At 39.7% G+C, this 18,601-nt stretch overlaps 2 protein-coding genes and 1 long non-coding RNA gene across 3 annotated transcripts in view; 2 read left to right on the forward strand and 1 right to left on the reverse strand.

The window, feature by feature from the left end:
* LOC112567425 overlaps nucleotides 1-5,325 on the forward strand; it is a 74,806-nt gene extending 69,481 nt beyond the window's left edge. The window contains exon 15 of the mRNA XM_025244098.1: nucleotides 4,386-5,325. Coding sequence (XP_025099883.1) covers nucleotides 4,386-4,621 — 236 coding nt within the window. The 3' untranslated portion in view covers nucleotides 4,622-5,325. The remainder of the gene's footprint in view (nucleotides 1-4,385) is intronic.
* The window catches only part of LOC112568573, a 170,877-nt gene that overhangs the window by 120,323 nt on the left and 31,953 nt on the right, over nucleotides 1-18,601 (reverse strand). The gene's annotated exons all lie outside the window — the stretch shown is intronic.
* Nucleotides 261-2,157, forward strand: LOC112567449. The gene is made up of 4 exons (XR_003099841.1): nucleotides 261-289; nucleotides 898-1,155; nucleotides 1,589-1,741; nucleotides 2,122-2,157. It is a non-coding gene; the product is annotated as an uncharacterized LOC112567449 (long non-coding RNA).

Consider the following 18,601-nt stretch of genomic DNA (forward strand, 5'->3'; position numbering starts at 1 on the left):
AAGAAAACACGTGGGCCGAAAAAAATTAGAAATTGATTCACTTGATTATGGATGTTCGAAACACGTCAAAATGTAGAACAATGAACTTCAAATTAAAAAGTCAGTAAATAATATCTTACCACTGTTGTTTATATTAGCATGCAGCATGGACGAGTTCCAGGTCTCCTATACAGAGTACCCAGACAGCACTTTAAGTGGAAACCTCCTTGATGGCTCGGATGGAATCAGTCTGAAAGACTGCAAGGACAGGTGCAAGGCTGAAAGCATTGCTACACCTTTGATTTCAAAGGTTTGTATGGGAAAAAGCCTTGAAACATTAATATACTAAAATGATCTTAAGAGGCAGGTGACTGTGTACCTAGAACTGCTGAGTCTGCTTCACGTGTCCTATATGTGTTCTATTAATAGCACGTTTTTATCAAGAAAATCAACCGAAAACCCGCGTAAAAAAATGGGAACAATGTTGATATATGTTGTCTCTTTATATTTTTACCATTTGTAGACGCCTGCATAATAAAATACTACGAAAAAACAATTTGGAGCATAGTTAACGCTCCATAATCTACAAACATTTTTGAATGCAAAAGGTACTTAATATATTTAGTTAAGATAAAACAAAGTTAGAAATTGCATGAATTATACAATTGCTGCAAGCTAATTAATATTGATAGTTGTTTGCTTTCTTTAGGAAGAAAGTGTAAAGGTAAATAGCACTGAACCCACGACTATTTAGTTATTGCTGCAGTGGAGTTTAATCTACTACACCACATATACATAGATAAACTCCTGTATTGACTAGAGACTTCCACTTAATTATGATTGAATGAAGACAGAAATAGAAGAATAGCTCAATCGTCACCAATGAACTTATTTCCTTTTCTCTCTCTCCCGTGCCAGCCAATGGAGGTTTCTGTCGGCTTCACATTATTGCCGCTCATGAGTCTCCCTCAGACTGGAATCATAAGACGAGTAAAGGCTGGACCCACTACCAGAGAATCTGCCAGTCCACTTTTGCCTCACGCCGTACCTGGAACAACTTACTGTGTCTCACCAAAGTTAACTGTCCTGACCCAAACAGCCATTGTTTGTCAGGCAGATGTTTATGTCTTTTAGGCTTCAAGTTCATAGAATCCAAGAAGAAGTGTGTTGTTACAAGTAAGTGAGAAGTAGTAGAATTATGAGTAGTACTCAGCTTTTCCAAAAACGTTGTGTACCGTCAGTTTGTCTGTTTCTTACAGTAAAGATACTCTAAGTTGTTGTCACCAAACCACTTTCATCTCACTGTTTAAATAATATTTCGGATTTAAAAATTTTGCATTAAGTGTTTATATATATATATCCACCAGCTAATGGTTTTCTTCCTTTCTAATAATTGTAAGATGGCAATTAACCTAAGATAAATAGAGCTAGAATTGTGGGATGGCTAGTGTTACCGGCGGTCAGCAAGTTTGAAGTTTGACTGTCTTGTAGGAGAGCTAAGCAAGTGGCACAATGTAAGATGCAGGACAGACGGCGACTGCAATGAGCCACACGCCGTGTGCTACAAACACCTGTGTAAATAATTGCTTACCACTGTTGTTTATATTAGCATGCAACACAGACGGGATTCGGGAGACCTTTAGAGAGTACCCAGACAACTCTATACGTGGAAACCTCCTTGATAGCTCGGATGGAATCAGTCTGAAAGACTGCAAGGACAGGTGCAAGGCTTACAAGCGTTGCTTCACCTTTGATTTCAAAGGTCTGTATGGGAAAAAAGCCTTGAAACATTGGTGTACTAACATGATCTTAGAGATTTAAGGTTACTGTGTCCTTTAAAACTGCTAAAGTCTGCTTCACGTGTCCTATACTGTGTTCTATTAATAGCACGATTTATCAAGAAAATCAACCAAAACTGCGTAAAAAACGTTTGTAGACGCCTGCATAATAAATACTACGAAAAAACATTTTGGAGCATACTTAAAGCGCCATAATCTACAAACATTGTTGAATGCAAAAGGTACTAAATACATTTAGTTAGGATAAAACAAAGTGTGTGAAATTGCAGGAGTTATAAAATTGCTCGTGTACCAATTAACATTGATAGTTCAGTTATGTCTCTTTTCTCTGCCACCCGTGCAGCCGATGGAGGTCTCTGTCGACTTCATAATGTCACCCTCATGAGTCTCCCTCAGACTGGTCTCCTAAGACGAGTAAAGGCTGGACCCACTACCAGAGATCCTGCAAGCCATGTTTGCCTCACGCCCTACCTGGACAACTTTCTGTGTAACAACAAGAAAGACTGTCCAGACCCAAACAGCGATTGTTTGTCAGGCATATGTCAGTGTCCTTTAGGCTTCAAGTTCATAGAAACCAAGAAGAAGTGTGTTGCTGCAAGTAAGTGAGAAGTAGTAGAATTATGTGTAGTACTCAGCTTTTTTTGACTGATGTATGATTAGCTATTGAAGTTGTCATGATTATTATCGTACTTATCCTCGATTGTTTCCGTCATTGTACAAATTACCACTGCGCCCTTTGTAACAATCCTTACCAGCGGAATGATTTGTTTGTGTAATAACAGGGTCATGTCTAGACTGGCAGGACAGAGGTGCCAAGAGTGGTGTGTACACCATTCGGCTAATAATCAGCAACAAACCTCGAAGGGTGTGGTGTGACATGGAGTCTAGCGGCGGCGGCTGGCTGGTACGTGTGATCGTGTTTGTCAGTGTGTATGACTCAGGCGGTCAGTGAGCACGACTCAGGTAGCATCTCTCCTGTTCACTTTATCCTGCTCACAAAAGTGCGACACCACTTATACCCAGAGTCACATACAGCTCATAGTATCCGCGAATAATTTTTCTTTGATATCTTTTGACATTTTCAACACTAAGCAGGAGAGTATGCTTGTCCACCTTCTGTTTCCAACAGTTTGTCTATCTCGCTGGTAGACTCCGTGGGTTGAGGGTGGTTCTACACAGGCCTACTTTTAGTTTGTTGGTGTGCGTGTGTCGGTTGTTTGTAGTCGCATCCTTTAACCTCTTGCATCCATTCCTGCTTCATGATCACGAACTGTAGGTTTGACAAGGAGTTGAAAAAAAGTGTTACTTGTAATCGTGGCATGGATCATGCATTTGTTAGGTTTATTATGTTCCCATATAACTGATCACAACCACTATTATACTAGGTTCACATAGTCTATCGTAACCGTGAAGTGTTGACATTATAATCATGACCACAGCTAATAAAAGTCGTAACTTGTTATATTTTGTCAAAGATGACTCATCCTCTGTCAACTCATTAAACTGTATGATTAGTGTTGAATCCTATCGAGCATGCTGCGCTTTGGTACCATAGTAACGACCTGCGAACTTGTGTGATGTGCAGGTGTTCCAGAGACGTCGAGACAACTCAGTTGACTTCAACCGGAACTGGACAGAATATCTACAAGGTTTTGGTGACATCTCTGGAGATTTCTGGCTGGGTAAGATTGTTGGACATATCTTCAAATGTATTTAATACTTATTTAAAACCTTTCTTAGTCAGAATTATACTTTTCAAATCAGGAGTACAGTTCTACCAGCTCATTAATTCTTCTTCCAATGCTGGTGTTGTCTGTTGTACAATTTGTGTTCATGTATGCTTTCTGATGCTTATCCTAATGTTTCTGTATGGTTGCCTGTAGATTTTATTGCTTTGTATGCAGCGCATTGAGCTCGTACTTACATGGAAAATACGCTTTATTAGTAGTAGTAATAACACAACAACACTAAAAGCTCAATAAGTTTGTGACTTACCTTTTTATCATCTAAAGTCTAGGAATAATGTCGACATTTTTATAACATCATAATAGAGGTAATGACCAGTGACACTTCTGTGGTTCATGCGAACTCTTGAGCAAGATCAACACACATATTTCACTGGTACGATTTATTTATTAACATGAGATCATTCCCTTGTATTGTGTCAGGCCTGTCCGCGATTTACGAACAGACAGATTATATTTATTGGAGCTTGAGAGTGGACTTCACAGATGGCCGTGGAGAACGTCGCTACGCTGAGTACAAGAATTTCTCTGTAGCCAGGAACTACAAACTTTACGTGAACGACTACTCGGGTGACGCAGGTACGTACGTCACCACTGAACAGTAAGAAAGAGTGAGACGCAGGTTAGCTGGCAGGCCGTTGTTTAGCTGTTTGTTTATCGTGTACAGTGTCTTCGGGTCATTTTCTCATTTACTCATTCGTATTTGATTGTGTTGTGTGGGTGCTTGGCTTTGGTATGATGAACAGCACAGAAACAACACATTTAATAATAAAAGTTTCTATCGATGTTTTATAGTGATAATATATTTGTGCTTAGGACTTTGTGTGCCTAATAGTATATAACGGTGTTTGTGTGGTTACAGGAGATGGCTTGGGTCCTAGTAAAGATAGAGAATTTTCAACCTATGACCGAGACACGTACGGTTGTGTCAGGACACGTCACAGCGCCTGGTGGTACCCGGATGGCTGTGGCAGCACTTACCTCAACAGTCCTCGTGCGAGCGACAATGTTTGGGGTAACTTCAGCAACCTGCAATTCTCGGAGATGAAGATGAAGCCACTCTCTGGGTCAGCACTTGGGTTTAATTCGCGCCCCTGACGTTCTCACAGATGAAGATGAAGCCAGAGTAACACCTGTTTCACTGATGATGTGAACTCAGTGTAGATTAATCTTTCACAATATTCTACCAGCTCAACCTCGTGCAGACTACTGTACTTTAATTGTTTACTTAGATTATATTACCTGGTGCTTCTCTTATACATGTGTCGTATTATTTCTTTTAGATTTGGATTTGCTTGGATAAACTAACATGTTGAAAACATAAATATAAGTTTAATTAATTAATTAATTAAGTCAACATTTATTTGTGCCTAGGTTGTAGTAAACGTGTAATGAACTGTCGCTATGCACCTGATAGTTCATGCAATGTTGGCAGTTGACTCAGTGTGAAAAAGATAATAAACCGAGTTTCATTTTCAAAATTATGCAAAAACACGGATACTGAAAACAAATATAGCTATTGCGAAGAATGAACAGATATTTTCATAAAAGCAATTAAAATTATAAATAGTATTGTTCGTATATGCCGCTCTGACTAAATGTGATAACATCACTATGTACTCAATATTACCTCCCCTTTAACATAACGGTAACAGTAGTTGATACATCACATCTCTTACTTAATTGTACAAAACAACTTTCTTTTACAATATTCGAGTAAGAGGGACGTTTCGAGCCCTCATTGATATTCTCCACCTTCTTCTACGCGGTGTTGATGTAGAACTATTGATAAGTATTTAATAAGTATTTGTCATAACCTGAAGTGATCTCGTGTTTATTTGAGAGAGTGCGCATGTCCGCTGGAAGTTCGTGACACTCCGTCTGTCTGTCTGTGCTTACTCACTTTTGCCATCTTTCGATTCCTTTATATATGTTTCTTCACTCGTCACAAACTCCTTACTCTTAATATACAAGAAAAGAATTTCAAGAAAAGAATATCTCTATAACCTGTACAACCAAACCCGTCCTTGCTGAAGTTTAATAAGGTGTGCAGTTGTTGTACTGGTCTTTATATTTATCTGACTTCCACTTGTTGCCTCAACAAACACGTGACTTTGATACACGGGAAGAAAGAAACTCAGAGGTTCGTTAGTCGGTTCTTCCTCTGGCCACCGGGATGCCGGCCACCTTCCAAGGTGCCTGGAAGGGCAGTCTTCGACAGGGTGTCGTGCCGTGTACACACACTTCCCTTACACACTGATCAGACCTCATTAAACATGTTTGTCAACATGCACTGCTATTATATGGGAGTTAAATAAACACATCTGTAACCATTTAGCAAGGTCACTGTGGATTTCTAGGGCACAAGAATGTTATCTAATGTTGTAAAGCAGGGAGGACTAGTGTTTGGTTGAAGGAAAGTATTTCAAACATCAGTGAAGTTGTCCAGCGTGCACTCGATGTTCCAGCTTGCTATAACGCCTTCGTTTATCAATTGCAGTTTTGAAATGTGGCCCTCAGAAATAACCTTTGACCTGGTTGATAATATATACTGTGTGTCGTCTTACTGCCAACCGCAAGAGGGAAGAGGTCTGGCATGTTACAGAAAATATAACTGTGCTACCATAGCAACTCAGCAGGTGTCTAGAGATTCAAGTAGACAGGATATTCATCCCCCCTGTCACTCATCAATATCATCCCACAGTATATTTCTAACTCAACCAGTCTTGCAACAAGAAATGGAGCGCCGCTCTGGAACTCGGCCCAGAATACAAATGGTCTCCCTGATAATTTATAGAAAGTTTGAAAACACTTACTGTTACTGTCCGCCAGTGTCACTTCAACGAACTTAAAAAAAAAGGCAGAAGAATAACAAGAAAACCTCCTGTAGCACAAGAAAACAACTTCTTCACTTGATGGTGCTATTCATTTTCTTTCTTTCACGGGAAATAAAGTTGGGGGGCATAGAAAGTCAGGGGCAGTAACTCCCCAGTTTATTACATTGTGAAATTGCCTCCCCTGAATGAACTGTAAGAGGTTGACAGCGTTTTTCCCGCTGTCCTCTGTAATACATATCAAGATATAAGAAGGTCCATGTAGAGAAAGTATCAATATGTTTGGCTTCTTTTCATTGTACAGAATAAGAGAAAAAAAATCAAGAAAAAATCATAAACACACAAATATCCTCCATAAACACACACACACAAGTACTTCATGCATTGGAGCTTCGCGTGTTTTGATCATGTGTATTTGTGTTACACAGAGTTTGAATTAAATTTTCTAGGTTTTTAGTGTGTGTGTGTGGTATTTTAGTCATTGAGTGTGTATCGTCACTCAGTAGTCTGGAGAAGACGATGCAATACATACAGTATGTGAGTGAATTCTTGTCGCGCTGCCCAGTGCACTTTGACCTCACGTGGTGGTGTGATGTCGGTGCCGTTGTCTGTTTGGCTCTCTGCCTAACCTCAAAGACTTGTTGACACAGACAATTAAGTCATGCACCTGTGTGGCATGTGAGTGAATTCTTGTCACGCTGCCCAGTGCACGTGGTGGTGGGATGTCGGTGCTGTTGTCTGTTGACACCTGTCTCTCTGCCTGACCTCAAAGACTTGTTGACTCACAAGTTATGCACCTGTACATGTATCAGCAAGTTCATTTTAAAAATGACAAATGAAGTATTTATATAAGCTTTGGTGTGAACGATCGAATGAATATTAATTTAACGTCCAAAAAAGTAGGTTGTCCTGCATGTTCATTATTTTCAACATAGCTCCTACTGTGATAACAATATAAATATAAATAAAGAGAATAAATAAGATGTGTACACAAGCAATGTCTGTAAATACCTAATAAATGTTATACTAAGCAACAACACCATAACCATTGTGTAAACTAGAGAAGTAAGGATGAGTTTCATGAGATGGTTCTAGGTCCTCACCCACAGCTAGCTGCCAGGGCAGAGCTCTGTGTCTCATTCACTTGCACGCCATTTTAATATCCTTAAATTTGTGTCTGTCTGTGTTTGCGTGTGTTCCTGTTTGTTTGTGTGTGTGAGAGAGAGTAAACTGAGGAAGGAAATGTGTTTTATACATTTATGTGCTTGCCTGTCTGTATATATTTGTGTGTTTGTGTGATTAAGTGTTCAATAAATGGAAGACAGGGGATTCACTCCGGTACTTTCTGTAGGTAGGTTGCTCAGTCCATTGTGTTCTCCGGTGATGATGTTTTCACTGTCGTCCACGTCTGTTGACACCTGGCCCGCTGCCTGACCTCACTGACCTGTTGACACGTGAGCTTCATGCATTGGAGCCTCCTGTACTGGGGGAGGGGCTTGCATGCTCATGTCGTGAGCATCGCTGCTGTCGTTGGTTCTTCACTCTCTCCTGGTGTATCTCCCTATCCACACGTGCAGACTACCAGCAGTTGCCAACCTCTCCTCGTCTCAGACGCTGCTTTCCTCGGGACATCCTGCCACTAACAGCATTCTCACAAAGACCATCTCTGGGTGAGTTATTTTAATGATGATGTGTTTAATCAACAGGTTAATTATTTTACTCACATTGTTTTGATGTAAAGGTGAGTTATTTTAGTAACTGTCTCTTCGATCTCAAGGTGAATGTACTTAGTCCCTGGGTTTTATCTGAAGATTCTTTTCAGAGACTCTATCGTCGACCTGAAGACATTTTTGTCATTTTATGTTTGACTATGGGTGAGATATTTAAATGACTGTATGTTTAAAGTAAAAGTAAGTTATTTCTGTCACAGAGCTTCTCCCATATTAAGTTCGGTTAGTACATGTACACGGCATATCCCCATCAAAGGTCGCCTGTTACCTGAGCAAATGGAAATAGTTTCAAGAGGTCGCCAGCAAGTCATCCACACCTGAAGCCTCACGCTCCTCCCACATCTACCCTAACACCTTTCATTCCCCTCTCCATATTCTCCATATCCTTATTCCCCTACAGAGCGAACTCACATTAATAGGCAGTTGCTGAAAGATGCTTGCAAAGACTGACACACACTGCTTTCAATATTCCGTGTAGACTGTCAGGTGTGGAGATGGAAACTGTTACTATTGTATTGATGCAGTCGGAGATGCTCATCCTGCTGTAAAAAAAAAAAGGTCGCAGCCACCCGACCTTCTCAAACACGTTGATATCGAGGTTTTTGTGCCTAATTTACTATTTTTGTCCAATCATGCCTCTCTTTACTTTAAACGAGTCTCGTTGCCTGTTAGCACCAGTCACCAATACAGGGAGAAGCACCTTTACTGGGTTCAGATCTCGTCTCGGGGTGTTAGGAACAGGGAGTTAATTGTTACCTCTGTTGTTAGGCAGGGATTATCGCCCTTACCCGTGCTTGAGCGAGGGGAGGAGGGGGTTGCTGCGTCATAATCTAACGTCATAATCTGACGCAATTTGGATTTGATTTTACGTCTTTGGGAGAAAAGAAAAATAAAGGGGCAGACGACAATAAAGAAAGACTGGCGGCGGACAGTGTGGGCGAAGGTTCTGGAACGTGTGAAATATTCCAGAAGGATTATTCTCCGGCGATTACTCCGGGAAGTGTGGATGTAAGTGTAAGTGTGAATCTCCCGAGACTGAATCCAAATTTGTAAGTAAGAATTTTGGGAACTATTCGTAAAAGCAGTCGACTAATTTAATTGAACGACGCTGGTTGAAAGACATCTATGCCGTTGATATGCTGTTCATGGTTTGCAGTAATGTATGTTTAATGTTGCATTGTATAAACTTCGTTGCCCACGTCAAATCTTTGTAGTATCTGGTACAAAAGAACACGTGTGGGGACGTGAGTAGATAGTGCAGACAGTGACTTTTTGTGATTCGTGGCGCTGTGATTCGTAAATGTCCCTAACACTCTAAGAAACAGACTTTAACTTAACTAAAGCAGTTTCAAGTACAAAAATCTGACGGGTAAATACTATCATAGACTTTCTTTACTATTTTCCTCCAAGAACAGTAGAACTTCTCCAAAACTTACTATTTCCATTTCTAGACTAGACCTTTTTACATCAAGTTTGAAATACTCTGGAACAGCTTCCCTCTCCATCTTAGGCAATTGAACTTCATAAACATCTACATAAGCACATTCAAGAAAATTAGATGAGGCCTCTAGCGATACCACCTAACTCTAGAAAAGTTTGTCAACATGTTTTTTCTTAACCACCACTTTTGTACATATTCAGCTTCCACTTACCTTACCTTATTCTCATAGTACAGGTAGTCCTCGGGTTACGACGGTCTCGAGTTACGTCGTTTCGTGGTTACGACACTCATTCCCACTTACAGCGACGTAGTGGGCTTATTATTGAGATGGACAGATTATTGGCGCTTTGGTTGCAAGACCAAAATCAACGCCGTATCCCTGTGAGTTTTATGGTTAATCAGGAGAAGGCTAGGTGACTGTTTGAGGCGTTGAAAAGAGAAAAGGGTGAAGGAAGTGAAAGTGAAGAATTTGTGGCGAGTAGGGGTTGGTTTATGAGGTTTAAGGATCGTGCCAATTTATATAACATTAAAGTGCAAGGTGAAGCTGCTAGTGCTGATGAGAAAGCAGCAACTGAGTTTTCTAATGCATTGGCTAAGATAATTGAGGAGGGTGGTTACTGTGCTCAACAAGTGTTCAACGTGGATGAGACAGGCTTGTGATGGAAACGTCTGCCTAACGTAACACTGTTTATTACTGTTACAGCACTTACAGTACAGTAGTTCATTATTAAACGTACTGTACTACAATATTTTACTGTACTTATGTTTATTGATAATTATGTAGGGTACTGTGTTAGGATAGGTGTTAGGATAGGCTAAGTGTTTGCAGTACTGTACTGTTATTATGATGGTACAGTACTGTATGAACGTATGATCCGACTTACGTCGAAATTCGGTTTACGACGCCGCGTTAAGAACGGATCCCCGTCGTCAGTCGAGGACTACCTGTACTTATAGTTACTTCAATTAGTTTGTTCTTTCCCTGTAAAGGGCGGGGGCTAAATGGAAAATGCATTTCCTTAATTATTTTACCTCTCATTAATAAGGAATTACCATTGTCATTGTCATTTAATTGGTTGCTTTCTGCCCACTTGGTTAATATTTTATGTAGAATGCATGTAAAGGCTTTTCCTAAATGTATTAGTAAGAGAGATACCTCGGTAGTTACCTGACTGGTTGCTGTCCCCCATTTTTGTGTAGTGGGATAATTAATAACAGATTTAGTTGATTTGTTGGGCCATAGAATTGAACAGTTTAACAAGGGAGTAATAACAGGGGATGCAGCTTTTAATTTATTATTGACAATACTATCTGGCCTGTGATTAACATTTTTTTAAGTAACTAATTGCCTCTTTGACCTTTCTGTTATCTGATTGTCACAGGTTGGACATACAGAGCATTGACTACTGTAATTTCACAAGGGTTATCTTGATCATCCATATCCATCACCCCTTTATTTAGTATTGTTTGGAAGTGCTTTACCCACCCTCTTCACTGATTTGGTCCACTACAGGCTGTCTTCTGTATCTCCTCATTACCTCCCTTGGTTTGTTGACTGCATTTTTCTAGAGACTAGATTTTTGATTGTAGTTTTGTTTCTTTATTGTTAGCAGATTTCTATAAGCTTTTCTTTCTCTGCTATAAGCTGTTCTGTCTTCCTTTATTTTCTTCTTTCTACACTTTCTTAGACACTACAAGTCACTTTTTGTCTTTACACGCTTTATGAAATAATGTATCAAAGGGAGATGCATACCCTATTGTGTTGTAACAAGTGAAATTACTAAACCGTTTCTCTTATTTATTATCTTCCTATCTCTTGAATAGGCTCTCTTTCCTGTATACCTTTGTTGATTGCTATTTGTTGTCACCTTTGACACTGTGTCTTTTAACTACAAATGATATTTGCCAATTACTTTATTGTAATTTTTTTTAATTTTAAGTAGTAAATATTTTGCTGATTTAAATTAATATAATATAGAAATATTATACAACAAAGACTCACGAAACTTCTCGTTGTTGCATGTGCTTAACAGGTGGATACAAATGCTGCGATTCTTCTTTTTCTCCTGTGCGTGTCTCCTTGTGTCGTGACGAAGGATACAGAAGGTAAAACGTGTTGACTCTTCTTGACTTTTTTATATGTTTTACAATGATGGATCTGAGGAGGTGCTAGTTTCTTGAGGGGAGGGGGCGGGAATGTTAAAGAAAAAACAAACATAAATAATCCATAACCTTGAATTATTAATAATTTTTCAAAAGTACAATTTCTAGATGCAAGGCGAAGACTGCGAGGTAAGCAAGTGGCACAATTAAGATGCACGACAGATGACAACTGCAATGAGCCACACGCCTTGTGCTATGAAACCTGTGTCGGTGTGAACCCGGTACTTCTATACAACACATGATACGTGTACTATCAGTGAGTGGACACTAGTTCTGTGTGTATGCTTGACCGCAAGGAACTCGCTCGACTTTGTTCTCGGCTTGTTACAGTTGAAGAATAAGTTGTAAAACAGTATAGCTGCATTTAGACAGACTGAATAAAAGGAACAAAGAATGAAAGAAAACACTGTGTGCCGAAAAAATTTGAAATTGATTCACTTGATTATGGATGTTGTTCGAAATGCATCAAAATGTAGAACAATTAACTTTTACTTCAAAAGTATGTAAATAATCGCTTACCACAGTTGTTTATATTAGCATGCAGCACAGACGAGTTCCACGACACCTTTACAGAGTACCCAGACAGTGCTATAAGTGGAAACCTCTTTGAAAGCGTGGACGGACACAGTCTGAAAGGCTGCAAGGACCAGTGCATGTATGACATTGACAAGCGTTGTCTCACAGTTGATTTCAAAGTTTGTATGAGTAAAAAGCCTTGAAACATTGGTGTACTAAAATGATCTTAGAATACGATCTGGAATACGATCTGGGAAATTACACTGTTGTTTGTGGGAAAGTTGTTTTTATCCCTAATCATAGATAAGTGCCCAGACCTACTCAGCACGCCTTACAGCTCTGGAACTCAGAGAAAATCATCCAGGACTCTAGCATCAGGACTATGCACCGACAAAACTTTGGGAGCACAACATGAATGGAGAAAACATTCCACTTTATAATTATTGTCAAACTAGTGTGTGGCAGGCAGCTCCTAGCAAGACAACAGTCAAGAATTACAAATATACAACTACATACCGTGCATTTTCTGAAAACGTTGAAGTAATAGAATAACCTTTCGGAAATGTTCAGATAACTTGCTTTCAGTCTTCTTGTTCAAAATGTTTTGTAACATGTTCAGTTATGTGTCTCTCTCTCTACCTCCCGTGCCAGCCGATGGGGTCTCTGTCGGCTTCAAGTGTCACCGCTCATGAGTCTCCTCAGACTGGACTCCTAAGACAAGTAAAGGCTGGACCCACTACCAGATATCCTGCAATTCAACTTTGCCTCACACCATACCTGGTACAACTACTGTGTCACACCAAAGTGAACTGTCCTGACCCAAACAGCGATTGTTTGTCAGGCAGATGCCAGTGTCCTTTAGGCTTCAAGTTCATAGAAACCAAGAAGAAGTGTGTTGCTGCAAGTAAGTGAGAAGTAGTAGAATTATGTGTAGTACTCAGCTTGTCCCCAAACTTTTTAATGGTTTTCTTCCTTTCCTATAATTGTAAGATGGCAATTAACCTAAATACATTGGTTTAAGGGTTAAAGTACTAGTGCACCACAGAGGGAATGTATCGATGAAGAACATTACAGCTGCACTACCCATATCTTTGTTCTCAGACTCTACGTGAAAGTCTCACTGTGACTTCATTACTTTTAGAAAAAAAGTGATTGTAAAGGTGAGAGGACGAAGTGGCTATGAAGATGAGGAGGCAGAAGTGACATTAAAGCGGAGGAATAAGAATATGTACCATTGGCAGTCAATACTTGTAGACATAGAGCTAGAATTTGTGGGTGGCTAGTGTTAACTGCGGTTTGCTAATATGACTGTCTTGTAGGCGTGCTAAGCAAGTGCACAATGTAAGATGCACGACAGACAACGACTGCAATGCGCCACACGCCGTGTGCTTTGAACACCTGTGTCGGTGTGACCCCGGGTACTTCTACACAACACATGATACGTGCACTAACAGTGATAGACAAATGGTCAGGGCTCTGCTACGGCTAAATTCTTTGGGGCTCCAGGACCCCTCTAAAGATGTCTAAGGGTCCCAGGCTAACTCTAAGGGGTCCCTTTTACAATGTGAAAAAAAATCAACAAATCAACATACTTGTTCAACTGCTTTCAGGCACACAAAGCACTGTAATGTCTAGTCAGAAACGGCGAGATTTCTGTGCCATGAAGTCTGTGTAAGCATCTGTGATGAGCTTATGCTCACTGTACTTGGGGTGCTCACTTTCTTTCATTTTCTGAGACGATGATCCTAACCACGCTGTCAACGACATCTTGGATGAAGTTAATGTAACTCTTCCCGGTAAGGGAAAAAAAACTCAGTGCAAGGGAAGTAACTCTCACCTTGTAGCAGACGACAACAATAGATTGGGCTACGATGTCAGACATTACACGTCCCCAATTTTGTATCTGTTCTTCGCCCAAATTTGAAGGGGTCCCCTGGGAACCCATTGACGAAAACTGAAGGGGTCCTCTGAACTTTTAATGCGTACTATACGCAATTTTTTGGGTAAGAAGAAGCCCTGAATGGTTTTGTGTGGTATGCTTGACAGCAAGAAACTTTGTTCTCAGCTTGTTACAGTTAGGAACGGAAGATCTTTTATATGATTTTCTCATTCCTAAAGGAATAAGTTGTAAAATAGTATAGCCGCTTTTAGACAGACTGAATAAAAGGAAGAAGAACATGAAAGAAAAGTGGGTAACCGAAAAAAAAATTAGAAATTGATTCACTTGATTATGGATGTTGTTTGAAATACGTCAAAATGTAGAACAATGAACTTTCAATTAAAAGTAAGTAAATAATTGCCTTACCACTGTTGTTTATATTAGCATGCAGCATAGACGAGTTCAGGCTCCTATACAGAGTACCCAGACAGCACTTTAAGTGGAAAACTCATTGTTGGCTCGGATGAATCAGTCCTGAAAGACTGCAAGGACAGGTGCAAGGGTGAAAAAGTATTGTTAACCTTTGATTTCAAAGGTTTGTATGGGGAAAAAGCTTGAAACATTTTTACTAAAATAATCTTAGAGATGGAAGGTTCTGTTCCTTTAGAACTGCTAAAATTGCTTCACGTGCCCTGCGTTGTTCTATTAATAGCACGATTTATCAAGAAAATCAACCTAAACCGCGTAAAAAATTGGAGTAATGTGTAAATATGTTGTCCCTTTATATTTTTACCATTTGTAGACGCCCGCATAATTAATGCTACGAAAAAACAATTTGGAGCATAGTTAACGCGCTTTAATCTACAAACATTTTGAATGTAAAAGGTACTTAATACGTTTAGTTAGGATAAAACAAAGTGTGTGAAATGCATTAATTATAAAAGTTGCTCGTATGCTAATTATATTTTGATAGTTGTTTGCTTTCTTAGGAAGAAAGTGTAAAGGTAAAATAACACTGAACCCACGACTATTAGTTCATGGTTCTTAACCTTGTTTGAGGTGCCGTACCAAAAAGTTTGATCATGCACATTCACCTTGAACCTTCTTTAGTGTCATCAACGAAATTGGCGGGTGTGTCTTGACCTCGTGGTGGAGGCCGCCGAACCCCGAGACCGATTCACACGAACCCCTAGGGTTCATAGAATCCGGTTAAGAACCACTGATTTAGTTATTACTGCAGTGGAGTGTAATCTACTAACAACTACATATAAAGAGATAAACTCCTGTATTGACTAGAGACTTCCACTTTAATTATGACTGAATGAAAGTAAGAAATAGAAGAATAGCTCAATCGTCACCAATGACCTTTGCTTCGTTTGGTGTACTGGCTGAAATTATGTTCAATTATTTGGCAGGTTAACTAGCATAAAGAATAAATAACAAGTGTGAACCGATGCTAACATAAATTGCTAACTCCACAGTTTGGGATACTAAGCCCTGCACACAATGAGTTACTTCTACATCTTAAGGTCAGAATGTTTACTTAGTGTGCAGCTAAACAATACAACTTCTTATCTTACTTCGCTACCTATTATCATTGAATCTTTCCAATTTGCACTGAAGACACACCTCATCCTTTAGCAATACTAACAGTCCACATCATGCTTGTCCTTTTTACAACCATCCTTTCTCCGACTTTTTCCGTTGATTGCTTCTTCCCTACTCGCACCTCTGCTGAATACCGACACTCTAAGTCTTGTTCTCTGATTTCTCTTGCATTTCCTACATTTGTTTTTATGAGTCATCAGTCGGTGTTCATCATTCTGTTCTTGCTGATCGTGTCTCCTCTTCAAATCGCTTTAGACACGCTTACCTAGGACGTGAGTATGAGCTATGCAAATCACACATTTATTATTATTTATTTTTACTGAAGACACCTTGCAACTAACGTTTATCTTGGCACTCCTGGCATACAGCTGTTCTTGCATGAACATTGAATGACAAGTGGTTTAGGTAAAGAAGAAACACGAATCGTAACTGTTTTAAAGTCTTTAGCTCCAAAACAACGATCTACAAATATATAGAACTTGGATAGTGGTTATCTTGTCACACTCATCTCATTTTTATAAAAGAATACGATCTGGGAAATTACACTGTTGTTTGTGGGAAAATGTATTCTCATCTCTAATCATAGACAAGTGCCCAGCACGCCCTGCAGCTCTGGACACTCAGAGAAAATCATCCAGGACTCTGGCATCAGGACTAAGCGCTGAAAAAACTGGGGGAGCACAAGATGAATGGAGGAAACATTCCACTTTATAATTATTGTCAAACTAGTGTGTGCAGAATGCACCTACAAGACAACAGTCAGATTACAAATATACAAATACGTACCGCGCCTTTTGCTGAACACGTTATAATAGAATAAACCTTAGGGAAATGTTTCAGATAATCTTACTTACTCTTCTTGTTCAAAATGTTTAGTATCATGTTCAGTAATGTCTCTCTCTCGACCTCCGTGCCAGCCAATGGAGGTTCTGTCGCTTATGCTGTTTACGCTCATGACATTCCCTCAGACTGGAATCCTAAGAGGCAGTAAGAGGGCTGGACCCACCAGAGAATCTGCCAGTCCCTTTGCCTCACGCCTTTTTACCTGGAACAACTTACTGTGTCTCACCAAAGTTAACTGTCCTGACCAAACAGCCATTGTTTGTCAGGCAGATGTTGTGCCTCTTAGGCTTCAGTTCATAGCATCCAAGAAAAGTGTGTTGTTACAAGTAAGTGAAAGTAGTAGAATTGAGTTCTCGCTGTTTACCGAAACGTTGTATACCGTCAGTTTGTCTGTTTCTTAAGTAAAGATACTCTTAAGTTGTTGTCAACCAACCACTTTCATCTCAATGTTTAAATAATATTCGATTTAAAATTTTGCATTCAGGTTTATATATATCACCAGCTAATGGTTTGTCTTCCTTTCTAATAATTGTAAGATGGCAATTAACTTAAGATAAATAGAGCTAGAATTGTGGGATGGTAGTGTTACAGGGGTCAGCAAGTGGACTGTCTTGTAGCGAGCTAAGCAAGTTTGGCACAATTTAAGATCAGGACAGACGACGACTGCAATCAGCCCGCCATGTGCTACAACACCTGTGTAATAATTGCTTACCACTGTTGTTATATTAGCATGCAACACAGACGGATTACGGAGACCTTTAGAGAGTACCAGACAACCTAATACGTGGAAACTCTCAACTGATAGCTCGGAATGGATCAGTCATAGAAAGACTGCGTAAGGAACAGGGTGCCAGCTTACAAGCGTTGGTTTCACCTTTGATTTTCAAAGGTTCTGTATGGGAAAAGCTTGAAACATGGTTGTACTACATGATCTTAGAGATTTAAGGTTACTGTGTCCTTTAAACTGCTAAGTCTGCTTACGTGTCATATGTGTGTTCTATTAATGAACGATTATCAAGAATTCAACGAACTGCCGTTAAATTATGCATAATGATACTACGGAAGATTTTGGAGCCATACTTAAAGCACATAATCTACAAACATTTTTGAATGCAAAGGTACTAAATACATTATTAGGATTAAAACTTGAGGAGTTATATTTATTTGCTTGTTGTACCAATTAAAGATAGTTCGGTTGATGTCTCTCTTTCTTCTGCACCGTGCAAGCCGATGAGTCTCTCGCGTTATAATGTCACCCTTTCGACTGGTCTCCTATTTTTAGTGGACCATACAGAATCCTGCAAGCATTGTATGACTCACGCACCTGCCTGAACACTTTCTGATTTCAAAAGATGACTGTCAAGACCAAAAGTCATTGTCCTATCATGGATGTCAGTGTCCTTTTGCGTAGAAACAAGAAGAAGTGTTATGCAATAGTGAGACGTTAGTGTAGATTATGAGTAGTCCCGCTTTTTTTTGAATGATGTATGATTAGGTATTGAAGTTGTACATTACTTTATCCTCATTTTTTTTTTGCCGCCTTCGTGTAACAATTCCTTCCAGCGATATTTGTTTGTGTAAAAACAGGGTCAGTCTAGACTGCAGGACAGGTGCCAAAAGTGGTGTCTACACCTGATTTCGGCTAATAATCAGCTAGAAACCTCGAAGGTGTGGTTAGAGAATCTAGCGGCGCGCTGAGCTGTACTTTCGTGTTTGTCAGTGTGTATGAGCGACTTAGTACCTCTTCTGCTCACTGTTTATACTGCTCACAAAAGTCGAACCATTTAATCAGAGTCACATACAGGTATAGTATCCAACGAATTAATTTGTTTTCTTTGATTATCTTCGACATTTTCACACGAAGCGCGAGAGTTATGCTTGTCCACCTTCTGTTCAACAGTATTTTCTATTCCCTGGTAGACTCGGTGGTTGAAGGTGGTTTAGACTAGCCTCTTTAGTTGTGGTTTGGTTGGGCTTTGCGGTGGTCTTGTTTGTAGTCGCATCTTTAACCCCTCGCATCCATTACTGCTCATATCAGGGACTGTAGGTTTACAAGTATACTTG

The sequence above is a fragment of the Pomacea canaliculata genome, linkage group LG7, assembly GCF_003073045.1.
Source record: "Pomacea canaliculata isolate SZHN2017 linkage group LG7, ASM307304v1, whole genome shotgun sequence".
NCBI lineage: Eukaryota > Metazoa > Mollusca > Gastropoda > Architaenioglossa > Ampullariidae > Pomacea > Pomacea canaliculata.